At 41.7% G+C, this 15147-nt stretch overlaps 1 protein-coding gene across 1 annotated transcript in view; it reads right to left on the minus strand.

Annotated features, from left to right (window-relative positions):
- Positions 1 to 4104: 4104 nt before the first annotated feature.
- LOC308063407 (macrophage mannose receptor 1-like) overlaps positions 4105 to 15147 on the minus strand; it is a 35646-nt gene continuing 24603 nt past the window's right edge. Inside the window, exons 23-30 of the mRNA XM_080386334.1 lie at positions 13743 to 13845; positions 12652 to 12884; positions 10934 to 11099; positions 10019 to 10171; positions 9646 to 9762; positions 8041 to 8208; positions 6114 to 6155; positions 4105 to 5685 (exon numbers count right to left, since the gene is read on the minus strand). Of these exons, the coding sequence (XP_080242460.1) occupies positions 5441 to 5685; positions 6114 to 6155; positions 8041 to 8208; positions 9646 to 9762; positions 10019 to 10171; positions 10934 to 11099; positions 12652 to 12884; positions 13743 to 13845 (1227 nt within the window). The 3' untranslated portion in view covers positions 4105 to 5440. The remainder of the gene's footprint in view (positions 5686 to 6113; positions 6156 to 8040; positions 8209 to 9645; positions 9763 to 10018; positions 10172 to 10933; positions 11100 to 12651; positions 12885 to 13742; positions 13846 to 15147) is intronic.

Consider the following 15147-nt stretch of genomic DNA (forward strand, 5'->3'; position numbering starts at 1 on the left):
TAACAAATAGTCAAGAAGCTAAATGGTCTCTTCTTGCCCAGACGTTTGTTATCTTCCGATGCATGAAGTTTGCACACTTTCCCATTTCCTATTAATTTTTTTTTCTTAACAGCTTTACCTATGAATAGATCCTAAAGTTTGTTTTTTTAAAAATGTATCGTTAAGTCAGAGCATGCAGCAAACCGTGTCTTTAACAGGTAGCAGCCTAACAACCATCACTATCCCATGTGGTAGCTCTGAAATTAAAGGTACTACCACCAGTAGAAAAGGCAGCTGTTTCCACTGCCTGGTAGTAAAACATTTTCTTGCGACATGGGGTGCAGGAGAAATCTTTGGGCAGATGGGAGATGTTTAATCAAGCCTCGTTACTATTCCAGCTGCCTCTTGACAGCTGACTCATCCCCCTCATTGATCACAGGCATTGTACACCTAATGCACCTTTTCCTCTTTCTATTTTTCTTGCTTCCCGCCACTCCGCTAGGGGTAGACCCCAAGCTGGCCAGATCCAGCAGGTGGAATTTTCAGCACCTTTTCTTCCAACTGAACATGTCCCAGGACACCAGAAAAGCTTTTATTCTCTTAACAGATTGTTTAAAAACAAATGTCTCAATTCTCCACAGTATCTTCGCAGAGAAAGTGCTTGCCTGTAAGCTTTCTCTCAGCGGTTTCTTGGGTTGCAAAACAGCCCATACAGTTCCTCTGTAGCTCTTTAGGAGATGCCTCTTCCTTTCCATCACCCCAGAGGCTTCCTCACAAGTCCACTTTCTGTTCCTCTTAGGAAAACCCTGGTTTCCTTCCCATCTTGTGCAGTCCAGCATGGTGCTCCAAAGCATCCCTCTGCCTGCCTCCTGTGCACACTCTCCATTCTCAAAGAAGAAACCATCTCCTCATCATCCTAGACAGTTCTGCCCTGTCAAAGATATCAGGAGCCAGGGCAAGGCAGGGAAGCAGTCTGCCTTCTGCCCTGATCCCCAGCCGTGGCCTTTCTGAAGAACACTGAGTACCCAGGCACATAGGAACAAACACACACCCTCCCTTTCCGCACCCCTCCCTTCCCTGGTCTGAACGGTGCAGCTGGGCTCCTGGAGCAACATTTCACTCCAGATGGCTTTTTCTCTTGGCTGTCTCCTCTGCAAAGCATGCATGGCTTCCCCATGACCAGGAGTCCTATCCTCCTGCAGAAACCAACCATCCCTTGAAGCCACTGCATTTCCTGGACCTCTGCTGCGCCAGCCCATTGCTGACTGGCCCAGCCTTGCCTGGCTTTCCCAGGGATGGTCAGCACTTCTGGCCTGATCCAAACTCCTTAATTGCAATTTTGGCCTTTCCCTTCGATCTTCTTGTTTAGACACCTCACGCTGTATTTCTGTACCATTCCTTTACCAACCTCAGTCTACCTTTCTTGCTGCACAAGCTTCTATTCCTCTTATTACTGAATGTTATTTCCTCCAGAACCTCTGTCCCACTGAATATTATCTCCAGAATCCCTATCCCATCATTAGCCTCTTCTGGTGGACCACAGAACAAGTGTAACTCCTACACGTATGTTCCTAACTATTGACTATAAAGGAGAATTATGTCAGTGGGCTCTAAAACTAGGTGAGAAGAATTTCACTTAGCTGTCTAGATCAAGGGGCTGGATAAAAAGGCAGTATAATGGTTGCACTGTGTGCATTCTCCTGAAATGAGAGTAAATATTTACTCAGAGGAACCAGAACCACTAACCATAGCCTTAAAATGCTTTACATATCATTTAACAGGTAACAAATTAAAAGTTGTGCCCTGCAAAATGTCATGGAAGGGGGAGAGCTGGATATGTCAGATAAGGACACAGCTGAGAAGAGACAAAATGAACCCTGGACTGTTCCTGTGTCCGGATGCAGTGACATCAGAACAACTTTATGCTTATGGAGCAGTTCACACTTTTCCTATTGACCTGGGAAAATCGGGCTCTCATCTGCTGGAATCTGGCCTGAAGGCACTAGTTCATTTCACAACTATCTATTCTGTTTGCGGGTTTTTGTTCCAAATTACTCTTCCCTTCCTTTTTCGGTCTCCTAGTTTCAGCAATGTAAATGACAAAATTAAACACTTCCAGTTCATAAACTTCTTTTTAGGTTCCTGCTTTAGCCAAGGAACTGCAGTTAATAATTTATTTTCTGTTCCAAATTACTGGTACCAATATTAGCAAATAGTTTCTATGTAAACTGGTATTCTTTTGGAGGAGGATGATGTTCCATTCTTCTTTGTACATCTGTCTGCTGTGGCTGTGTCACTGTCTGACATTACAGAAAGTAACAACGGTGAATTCTTCCACAGCTTTTCCTTCCCTAAAGGCAGTTACTACTACTTACATTGTAATAAGTTCAAGTTAGCTTAAAAAATAACTGATTGTTATCTTATAGATTAGGGATATAATGAAAATAGTGAGAAAAGGCGGGATGTTCTTTCAAAAATACCACCCTAATAGAGAGAAAGAAAGGGCAAGCAACTGAGAAAGTAGTTCTCCACATCTTGTCTATGTGGAGAGACATTTTATAAAACCTATTATGCTGCGTGTAAGCCCAAAGCCAGAATCTATGTGGAAGCTGGACAAACTGCAAATTGTGGTCCCCCAAACATCTGCTTACAGCAGCTTAACCCTGAAGGGGCCTAGGCCCAATAAAAAGCTTGCTTTCAGCACTAAATTCTCCCCATATCTGTTTCTGGGCATGTGTTCCAAGCACCTCGATGAGCACTTATTTCGTGTCTCCATGTAAGTAGTGTCTTTAAACTAGGTACTAGATTTGTCTCGTCTGAGGAACATTCTTGGAGCAGGTCTGTTAGCCAGGATTTGATATGAAATGCAGCAGCAGCCTTCAGAAATCCAGCTGCAGGAGAGGAATATGGAATCAAAAACATGAGAGGCATCAACACTTTGAGAAGAAAAAACATCATACCAGGGTGTACAAACCACAGTTTCTCGTAAATTCCCTTTTCACTGATAGGGATCAGGGTGGGAGGAAATGCAGATCATAAAGCAGTATTTCTTAGAACAAGGTTCTTTGAGGTTTTTTTCACTAAGCTGTTATTACTAATAGAATAAAACTCTTATAATAAATATCAAATAACTATCCACCCAGCACATTCACTTCTTCACTTGCAGACCTCATTTGCAGACGGTCACCCACAGCTACCTGGTCGGAGCTGTGTTTGGAAACCAATCCCAGCTGCACAGTCAGTTGCACAGAGCCATACTGGCACTCCAGGGGATTTTGGGGAGATCTCTGGAAAGTCTCTCAAAGGGTTGTACTCATCACTATCAGACAGAAGCCACTGCTGTCTCGGATGTCGTCCAAATTATACAATCCTCTGCTGATGCTTGTGTGCACTAACAGCCTTGTACAGTCCCAGCACATTCTTGGCTCAGTTCTCACAGATGCTAGAGGACTACTAGCCTATAAAGTTTATCAGTCCTTGGAAAAGTTCACAGACTAACTTCTCATTAGGCACCTTTCCTGTCTTTGGTTTATTGTTTTCTGGTGGCCATTTCTGAATCCAGACCTACAGATCCTGTAGAACCAATCCAGACAGACAAGTCCTTCTTGGCAAGTGTTACAATGGTGGATTCATCTTTTTGATCTGCTCAGTGTTGTTAAGATCTCACCTGAAATTCCTTATCCACTGGTACGTTGTACTGTCAGAAAGACCTACATGCCACAGAGTAAGGTTTAGAAGGGAACAACACACAGGATTAGAGATCTAGAAGACATAGCTAGTGAAGTGAAAAGGGAAGAAATAGTGTTACTGTCAGAAAATACAGAGAGGAGACGTGACTAAATATATAAAAATCTATGTCAGAAACTGCTCATCAGTACAGCACATCAGTAGTCTTAAATTACAGTTCTACTAGTTGTTTATTAGGGTTCAAATGTCGGGGATAAAGAAGCAATGAGATACTCTTTTCCAGGATGGTAAAGACAAATCGCTACTGCTATTTAAGAACATGCTAAGACTAGGAGAAGTGACTGCTCATCTGTGTATAGAAGTTTAAGAATCCCATCCCTTCTTCCTGTTATCTCTACTTTTATGATAAATTGTTTTGGTTTAAGAAGACACACAAACTTTTACTTAGAACTAGCCTTTTAATGCCCATTTAGTGAACAGACATAGAATAAAAACTTATTTACATGTATTTCAAACACACAAAATATTTTAATTTAAACACAATTAAAATCTGTCAAAAGGTTAAAATATCAAAAAATACCAAATTAAATAAGGACCTTCCCTAGACTAAGAGCTTTGAGTCATTTGATTTGTTTACATTTGGCATAAAATACACCAGAAAAGTAAAAAAACCGCAAAACTATATGTGAGCCTGTTGTATATTTTTAGGGTTTATGAACCCAGAGAATATACCAATAGACCGGTATGACATGCAATGTTATCAGCTCCATCATGATGGAAGTTTGGAATGATACTCAAAAAATTAAAACAGACAGATGGGGGGATTTGGTTAGATACCCACTAGTCAGAAAAGACTTTTTCATGCTTCATCAGGCTTTGAAAAAATGGCCTAAAAAGGTATCCAATCTTCACTGCCACTGGAGAATTTAAGAATAAATTTAATGTAATTTTTTTCAGGCATGAATTAAGTATGAAAAAATGAATAGGCATGTTTATCCTGCCTATTCCCCCCCTTTTGCAGAATCCTTTGAGAACCCTATTCTACTATTTAAATGATAAAATATTTCTATTCATAAAACATTCCAGCCTCTTATTACAGTTGATCTTTCAATGCTTATGTTACAGAATTATAGCAGAAGAAAAACAATTTACGCTTTCCTTTCTATCAGTCATATATAGAGGAGGAAAATGTGTTAATTCAGATATTACGGGCAGCACAAAGGGTTTCTGTGGGTAGCTCAGTAGCAAAATGAAGATGTGGACCCACAACACTGGAGCAGGCTGCCTGGTTGAGGCAGGGAGCTGGTCCTGCTTCCAGCAGGGACATGAACCAGGTAAGCTTGGAGATCCTGTCCAACTTGTGCAATTCTGCCAGTTTGCACTGGAGATCAGGGTGGCATTTTCAGGATACCTACAGATCCGGATGTACTTTTTTGGAGTGTGCTAAGGAGCATATTGTCACAGCTGCCTGGGTGAGCATGGTTCTTCTTGTGCCTAAAGGTGGTGCTGGACTGATGCAGAGACTGGAACTGTCTTACACAGCATGGCTCCAGGTCTGTGTGTACGCTCAACAGTCCTCCCAGGTACTACATTTTGTGAGCAGATCTCTGGACCTGCCCTGCAAGATTGCTTGTTCTTGCTAGTACAGAAAGCAAGAAGCATCCTGTGCAAAATGAACTAGAATTTCCGTAGGAGAAAATTGCTTTGCCTTAAGAATTCTTGTATTCCAGCACTTTAATTCCTTTCAAAATCAGGCCCAAGATTACCATGCTTATTAAACTGTTGCCTGCTCATTTTGTTCAATATTGGTCACAAGACAATTTGATTCATGAGTTCCAGGATCAGCATCACCACGGTATATAGCATTTTCAAAACTGGCTGTAAATGTTTGTCGATCACGTCTTTTCTTATAGAAGAAATAGACTATAAGGCCAGTTCCTGTCAGCAGAAGGAAGATCAGTATAACAACAATCCCACCTAAACTATTTGCTGATGAAACAGCAGCTTCATGTTTTGATGCTGTGAAAGACAAAACAGAATAATTACTACAAATGTCCAGAGACTGCTATTGCATACAACAAACATCTTCCTAAGTAAATGAAGTGAACTGCAAAAGTTCACTTAACGACCATAACAACAGTTAAAACTGATGCATGTGCTGGATGGACAATGCAAAATTGGGCTCAATCTCTTCTATGTTCCTTTTAAAAGGAGCATTATATTGCACTACGGTATACCATTTGTAAAGAAAGAAAAAAAATATTGCAATAAGACATCCAGTTTGAGAGAAGACCTGTTCTTTTACACAGACTTAAAATAAAATCATCTGTGACAGTTAAGTGGGTATTTAAATGAAACTTTTCTGAAGGCAATTTTACTTGTAAATAATAGGTGCCTATGAACTTACTGAAATTTCAGTTTAATGGGCTTATAAGAAACCAACTTACCCTTATTGACCAGTGAATCATGGGTTGGCTCAACTTCAGTAACTTTAAAATTAAAATATAAATATATATTATACACAGTTTGCAAGCAACCATTCAAAGACTAAATACATACTGCACACATAATTTTTACTTTGTGTTCCTATCAAATTTTAAATAACTGCAGAATCATAGAATGGTTTGGGTTGGAAGGGACCTTAAAGATCACCTAGTTCCAACCCCCTGCCATGGGCAGGGACACCTTCCACTGCATCAGGTGGCTCAAAGCCCCATCCAGCCTGGCCTTGAATGCTTCCAGTGATGGGGCATCCATAACTACTTTGGGCAACCTTTTCCAGTGCCTCACCGCCCTCACGGTAAAGAATTTCTTCCTAGTACCTAACCTAAGTCTACCCTCTTTCAGTTTAAAACCATTACCCCTCATCCTATCACTACACTGTCTGATAAAAAGTCCCTCTCCATCTTTCCTATAGGCACTGTAAGTACTGGAAAGCTGCAATAAGCCACAGAACATTTTCTTCTCTAGGCTAAACAACTCCAACTCTCCCAACCTGTCCTCCTAGGAGAAGTGTCACAGCCTGCTGAGCATCTTTGTAGCCCTCCAGTGGGCCCACTTGAGTAGGTCCATGTCTTATGCTGGGGGCCCTGGAGCTGAACACAGTACATGGACACGAAAAATACATGAAAACATTATCCCTGACCATTCAAGCTGAATCCATCAAACATTCTTGTTAAAAATATTTGGAGAAAAAACAAAACAAAACACCAAAACAAACTGTTTTCTCACTATTAATTGACTTGAACACTTTTTTTGGTAGTGGAGACAGATGTTCAAAGTTTTTACTCTTCCACAGTGTAAGGCTTGACACTGAAAAACTGGATTTTTTTTTACACTTTCAAAAATGAAAAGCACATTTGTACTTGGCATTTAAGCTGTTGCTGTTAGGCAACTTCCTTTTCCTCTCTCCATGGCTTAGGGAGTATGATTCAGTTAATTGCTTGCAGGACTGGCTGGCTGGGCCCTACAAAGTTCACGGATGACTCCATTGCCAACCTGCCAACATGTGGAGATCCACAAGCAGGAGACTCAGCTGGTTCCACATTGCAGCGGGTCTGTTTGCCAATGGCAAACCTGGCCTATTTCGTATTGCTTCCCAGTTGATGTGGGCAAACACAGGCTGAATCCATACATACATGGTGACTCGCTCTAGCTGCATGTGTGCAGATTTACATCCTTCATGCTTTATGCAACACTGCTATGCATGCAAGGGGGACTCACCTCAGCCTGTAACACAGTCAGATTTTGCATGAGTTGACATCCAAAAAGTCATAAGGCCACAAGCAACCATTGAAAATGAAATGTACTATGCTGTCTGGTTGTCTTGGCATGTCTCCCTACGTCTGTGTCAGCAGACACATAAGTTGGGCCCTGCAGCTCACTCTGACTTGCGACTTTCTTCTTGGTCATCCAGCAGATCCCAGCACACTACACCGGTACAGACCCCACTGGCAGCACCTCCTTCCTTTCTGCAGGAGTTCAGTGACTTTGTCCTCCTGCCCCTCAGCTTAGCTATCAAGAGAGTGCCTTTCTTCTCACCATTAGTCACCTATTCATCATCTACTGCCCCTTGCAATCTGACCGTTAATGACTATGAAATTTCTTTGCACTCTCAACAGGTGATGTGTTCTCCCCTGCCTTGGTGTATGAAAGATGCCAAGACATCAACGCTTTTAAATGAAAGGAGGAAACGGCAGCTCAGGTTCTTCTCCAGCATTATTTTTCATTGCCTTGAACAGAAATTACTCTTGGCTTTGATGCACATGCATCAGCGTTGGTGCATAAAACATACCTAGTGCATAAGCAGTATGGCGTGATGTATATTAACCACTACTGCTAAAATAACCCAGTGCACAGAAATTCAAAACTTACTTTTGGGGATTTTGCAAATAAAATTCTGGTCAACGGAGCAGTAATAGTTCCTCCAGGTTCCACTTGAGACATCCATGTCAACACAGTGTTCGTCAAAAATTACTGTAGGCTCTCCTTTCTCCCAGTTGACAAATTCTACTGCACTTCTGTCTGTCCATAGCCATTCCCCTAAAATCAAAAGTATTACCTAGTGAGGGACTGAAGTGGGGGATCATTTCTAGTCTACCAGGCACAACAACATCAGACATGGAGTATATTCGTTGATTAAAATAACATCAAGGAGGACTTATTTGTCACTGGTTTAACAGCCAGAGATACTCAGACAGGAGTGTTCCAAATGTAGATGCTCACAGACAAAGTGAACTCCGTTAGCCTTCAGGGCCATGGCTGCCAGTGATGTAGGAAAGACATGCCCAGGCTGCCCAAGCACTTTTAGCTGAAGCCTGTGCCCAGGACTGGAGCCTTAAGAAAAGCAGAGCACCTGTGCAAGCCATGCTCTGCAGTTCAAGGATCCACGTTGCTTGGGAGGTTTTTTTTATGAGTGTATCCAAGATCAGTGAATAGCTGCTTTATTAGAGCTGTACTAATCAATTATCTTTGCAGACTGAATCAGCTCTCTTTCTGTAATAATAACTCTCTGCTCATCTCCTGCTGAGGTGCATCAAGTAGGAATAATTGCCGTCTCTGCTCCCTCAGCATGTGCTTTCATGGCAGCATATCCTGATATAACTCACAACTGCCTCAATGCCACCTCCTCTGTCCCCCTGACTGCAGCTGCACTTTCTTCTTGCCTCTGCTTGCACTGCATCTAGCTGTGTGGCAGCATGGTGGGCCAGGTCAGGAATAAATCTCTGCTTTTGTACTGTTAGCTTTCAGCTAGATCAGATGAACCTGGCCCACCATGGGACAAGGTACCTGCCATTGATGGTGGTGAGAGACAGGGACCTGGGCAGCCGTACCCAAGGCCACTTGCTGCAGCCCAGCCCAGACTCATTCTGGAGATGTACCCTCAAAGTCTGCCATGAGAAACAGGCTTCAGAATTACAGTAATATAGAAAACAGGATCAAATGTGCAATTAAGAAACAAAAAGCTGAAATATTGTTGGGTGAAATTAAAAAGTTCTAAAAAAACAAAAATTATGAAACCCCCCTGAAATTTAGATTAAGAAGTGTTGCTAGGCAGCTTATATGAGCTGCTATCTTCTGTGTTGTTTAGAAAAAAAATTCAATTTAAGGCTGCCTCAGCTTTTAATTACAAGACAACATTTTTCTTAAAAGACTAACATTGGTTAAATGTTAGGCAATTTGAATTAAAAAAAGCAAAAGGAAACATTTTAATCAACTAATGCAGTGCTAAGCTAGAACCATTTACAGACCAAAATATGCTCTAATTACAGTAAAGAAACAAAATGCGTAGACTTCTTGGTGGTTTACATTTTAAGTATTTTAGCAGAAAAGCTATTAAACATTTAACAGTTGATTACTTTCTCATTTATTTAATATTTAGTATATTAACATTAGTATTTCATATGTTAGTGTTATTTAGTATTCTTTCTGTTTATTTAGTATTTATTTTCATCTCAGTATGCATTGTGAAATAATTACCATCAATATTTTTGAACAATCCTATCCAAAACTTTCTGAAGTCACTTGCAAGTGGAGACAAATAAAGTAAGAGAAAGTTCATTTCAGCTGAATCTTCTATGGAAACCAGAGAAGCACCTAAAAATATCAATTAAATATTACATATAATATCAGCAACATTTTACATTAGAAATTAATTAGCTCAGTAAACAATCGTGGCATGTTTTGTGATCAGTTTTTTCATATAGTAGAAGAGCTTAAATTAGCTGTTGCTTGTAATTGATATACATATACACACGCACATCTATGTATAACCTCTTAGTTCTGGATTAAAAAACCAAACACACAAACAACCTGTAAAATATCATAATAAAAAACCCCAACACTTACTTACCCATTTGAATACACGTCATGGAAGCATCAGGCCAGCTTTCCTCCGTATCAGTGTGAACATAGTAGCAATGACCACGGAAGGGAATCCAAGACCTACCACGCTTCGGTTCAGGACACTTTCCGGGAAGCTGTGGTGGTTCACTGGGAATTAACTCTATTAAGACACACAGGTTTTAGTAGGGTCTTAAAAACTAAGGGAAATGTACTCCCGCACCACCCCATCAGCTCTACCAATTTGACAGTGATTCCGGGAAAAGGTATATCCCATAGACTTAACTGATGATAAAAGATTGAACTAAACGTGGTAAATTAGTAATAAACCATACTGGTTGGAGCTGGTTCTCCAATCTGCTGAACAAGGCTTACGCCAGTCTAACTGCAATTGTTTTCAGCAAGGCAAGTTCTACTTAAAATTTGTGAAACAGAGTGAGTCAATATACGTAAAGGATCTCGACACCACCACCAACACAAGCCAGTGGCATGTTTCCAGCCAGTTAGTAGCAAGATTGGTCAGAGAAGCTGTTTGTACCTGCCCTTGTACATACATCCTAAGCTATGTAAAAGTGCAATTAGTAGCCTATCGCATCGCCTAACTCAAGCCAAAGTAGAGCTTAGATGAATATAAAATTTGCTGTGAAGTATCGTGCAGAGATCATAAAAGAACTATTGCATGTGTCATGAAACATTGCAGTTGTCTTTATCATGTGCATGTGTTGACTGGCCTTATGGAATTAAATGTCTGAAAATCATTCAAGACAGACTGGATCTGGAAGTTCTTCCTTGATAAACGCAATAGTTTATCACAAGGCATACACCATCTATCACAACATTTGCATATGCAGAAAAGATAAATTCAGATAAGCCGTTAATTGAAATTCCAGCATCCCAAATCACATTTTTCCCATTCACAACTTACCATCAGATTGTTTACAGAGAGATAAAAATGTTTCGTTGCAAGGTGCTGTCTTCCAAAAACCATCCAAATCTAAGTAGACACAAGCTGTGTTCTTATTTGGTTCTCCACTTGCCCAGTTATGATACCTGCTCCTCCTTCTATCTGACCATATGTAATGGCCACGGCTCTAAAAGCAAATGACAATAAGGATTATGTCACATAACAGAATTAGATTGAAAGAACATTAAGACATTGAAAGAAGACTTGAAGGTATATAAAAATTATGAAAAATCATGGTTTTTCACACAAAATTGATTTGTCCTCTCTCATGTACACATAACAGGCTGGTCCAGACTGCTGGTCCCACAGCAGTTAGGACATTTGGTCCTACAGATGTTTATTTAGTATGCAACCTATGTTATTGAATTCACACCATCCATCTCATATGTAGATGAAGATTGTAACTAGAGGAGTCCACATATACACACAGATCAAATACAGATCCTCTAACCCAGGGTTCTCTCTATATATAGAAAGCAAATAGAAGAAGCAGAAGTTCCGCTGGAGAGAGGAATACTGATGACGTTTTTCATGAGGCATGCACTGCAGACCTCAGCTACCCCTGCTAACAGGGCTTGTGGTGGTAAGTTTTTAGTTCTTGCAAGGACCAGCTACTAGAGACAAGCTAAGCATGCATTTTTTCAGCGGATTTCACCACTATTTGCAGAGCATGAGCAACATTAGTCACATCCGTGGCTTCTGTCACCCCATACTGTGCAGCCTAGCCCCTTCTTCCTGCAATCTTTGGAGCCAGGCTCCCATCCATTTTTTGTGCCAGTTCCTTTCCTGTCCTTTTTTCCTTTGAAGTCCTTGGCCATGTTTCATTCCGGATTCCTGTCTCACCCTGGTTTCCCAATGCCTGCTCTCACTGAAGTGCATCTCCCGTTCCTCTCACCTCAGTACCCATGCCTGCTCAGTCCTGTGTCTCACCGAGCTCCGGCTCTGCCTCTCTCCTCTTGATTCCCTCAGAACTCTGCTTCCACAAACACCCCGTTACATCATCTTTCTTCATGTTCTTTTTACATGCCTCTAATAGGTGTTTCCCCTTCCAGTCCTTTCCACTTTTTGTTGACTGAGTTTGTTGGCAGCTTTCCCCAAGGCCCTGGCTTCGGCTCCAAAAGCAGCCGAAGGTGTCCCAGTTGCCAGAGGTCTGCTCCCGGCCCTGCGCTGCACTCTGCCGTTTCCCCTATTGCCTGGCACAAGCACTTGTAGTGCTGAGCTGTGAATTAACACAAAACGTGCAATAACCTCAAGAAGAAATAACTGGTTTTAACCCCAGTTTTTCCCATGGTGTCTCTACAATGTGCCTTAAGAAATGGCAGTGCTCCCCGACACCGGTGTGTGGTAGACCGTGGCGTAGGAAGTGGAAACTCCATAGCCACTTGTACCGCTGAAACCGCTGCCGACGGCGCTACATCCTTGGTGCCCTTTGAAATGCAGGCTGGGGCAGATCTCACTCACATTATGGCCAAACAGTTTGATGTGTAAAACCCCTGAAGCGGAGGGAACTCGGGTACCTCAGCAAGGTTTTGATGCCTGCCACACATTCAAGGGTCTCACCAGGAGCACTCACATGGGAGCAGGCAGCACCCACAGTAGTGGATCCTGTCAACCTCTGAGCAAGATCTGTGCTGATCTAGGGTAGCAGTAGGATTGTCACAAGCATTTGATGGACTCACCATGTCACTGTTTAGGCCAATCCATGCAGGCTCCCCGTGCTTTAATATTTGCAGCCACAGGTAAGATTCAGCATAAGGATCCAAAACGCTGGCAAGTTCTGCGAACTGCTCTCTGCAGTTTGTCTGTGCCGCTTCCCAGGTCATTTTGCGGTTGATGACTGCATAGCTGTCATTACCGTAACTGTTAAAGCCAAATATCGGAACCATGGGTTCGGAGTTCTGCAGTTTGGGGTCTGTAAAGAGCAAACAAACAAAAGGGAAAATCAAACACTTTATATTGGCTAGACATGTAACACTGAGAGAAGATCTAGTGTACTGGAGTAGTCAAGCAATTAAGAGAGGCTGGAATAACAAAGATGTGTTGCAACTATAACTGCAGCGATGAAAGCCATGTTTTCGTATTCTTTGACAAAATTTTCAATTCTTGTCAGAATAACCTTTTAGCATAATTAGCTGTATCACCTCCAGGAACATGCCTTGTAAGCTCTAGACCTTCCCAAAGCATACTGTAACGATGCAGGGCATTGAAGGGAACAATTCCTCCACTTTTTCCATTATATATTAGCATTCGTTGTGTTTCTGACAAGGAACAGGGTGCAGTAAGAACACCATGAGCAAGAAGAGGGATACAATGGCTGCTGATGTAAGACTGTAGCCCGAGTAAGACTGAGTAAGTGAGACTGAGAAAGACTGTAAAGGAAATCAGGCAGGGCGGTTTTTCAAAATAAAGTTGCAGTGCTTTTCAGTATGACAGTATTATTTCATTTTGAAGAATTTAGCTATGCAAAGAAAGACAAAGTACTGTCCTCTCTGTCCCACCTGATCACCAAAAATAGTGAAATACATGATGATCGATGATTTATTCATTTTTTTTTAATTTACTGGTCTAGTTCTCAAAATAGGAAAGCTTAAGTGTTTTTCTCCAAAAAATAAAATGTGTGCTCATTTTGTTGAAATGGTCAGTAGCGCATGTGATGCTGTCAGATTAATTTCAGTTAACATAGGGTTAATGTGGGAAAATCACTTTTAAGACCAGTTTGACATAACCACAATTAATCTGCTGTACTAGGAAGTGGTGAAAGAAAACTCACCAGAATTTTTCTGGCATATGTAGCTTTTGCTTGTTTTACATTCTTCATCTTTCCATTTCCCTGCCTGTTCAATAGGGTTCTTCATCATAAAGACACAGTCGTCCTATAGGGTAAATGAGATTGACAAGAAAAAGATATGGATAGATAGGAAACATTCCTACTCCTCCTGGGTATACAGACTAGCTTATCACACACAAGCACACACAGATGAATAATACAAAGGTCATACACGTAAACACACACAGGCAGTGGTCAGGAGCCACGATATGACAGCAAGCATTTACAACTCAGCCTTAGGAAGGTTTGCACTTGGATGATGGGGGGAGTTGCAAAGCACAGCACAGAGGCAGGAAGAAGTGTTTTGGACTACGGGTATGTATATAATCCCTGTGCACTCACTTATATGCATGTGTGTGTGCCAGTAGACGTGCGCCTGCTAGCTCTGGCCCGCAGGACATTTCAGCTCCGTTGCTGTTTTCCTGGAGGCTATGAGGAAGCTCCCCTCAGCACTGGTGCTCATCTGCATTGCTGCAGTCCTCCTCCTGCCCCAGTGTGGTACTTGGAACCAAAGTTGTCACCACAGTGCGGTAATGTAGAGGTAGCGATCAGATTCAGCCTTTTGTGGGGGAAACCTCCCAAACCCTTTGCACTGCGGGTTGGGCTTTTTACCTTCCTCCTTCTCCTCCCACATCGTGAGCAGCTGCTGCTTGGCTTTCTGCAGCAGGAGGCAGTGGCTCTCCCCACTTCATATCAGCACAGCCTCATGCAACTTCCAACACCCTCCAGGGGCATTAGCCCAGGTCTTGGTTGCAAGTGAAGTTGTATCTGGAGGAATTTGTGTAGGGAAGTGGGCACAGCCTTCTACAGAAAGTGTATGCATTTGTGAGATGGGGAAGTCCTAGAGAGCCCAAACCCCAGCTCTAGGCAGCAGGGGTTAGACCTTGCAGAACTTTTTCCCATTTTAAATAAACTCAAACAATTCTGTTATGAAAAAAGAGAGAAACTTGGTAAAGCTAGCACAGCAGGACAGAAACAGTACTAATGTAGAATACTAGGAGCAGTATTCTACATTAGCCATTTTACAATTATTGAAAAACAGTCACGTTTGTCTTGCATTTAAACACAAAATGATATAGCAGTGCTGAAAGTTTCAAAGCATGCAGAAGAGATCTTTCAGAAGGAAGACTAGTGGGGGAGAAGATAAAAATGGGAGAGGAGTCTCCTTCCCAGTCTCCTTTTGAGGATTTTGTTCAATCCATTTATCTGAATAAGTTCAGTCTAAATAAATATAAATATATGCAGTCATCTGAGTATTTTCTCCAAGTCTAAATAACATTCACTGTATCCCAAAATTACGCAGTTACTGCTCTACTATGGTTTACTTGAATCTCCTCATCAGTCACGG

This window comes from Falco punctatus (genome assembly GCF_963210335.1).
Source record: "Falco punctatus genome assembly, chromosome: 4".
Classification (NCBI taxonomy): domain Eukaryota; kingdom Metazoa; phylum Chordata; class Aves; order Falconiformes; family Falconidae; genus Falco; species Falco punctatus.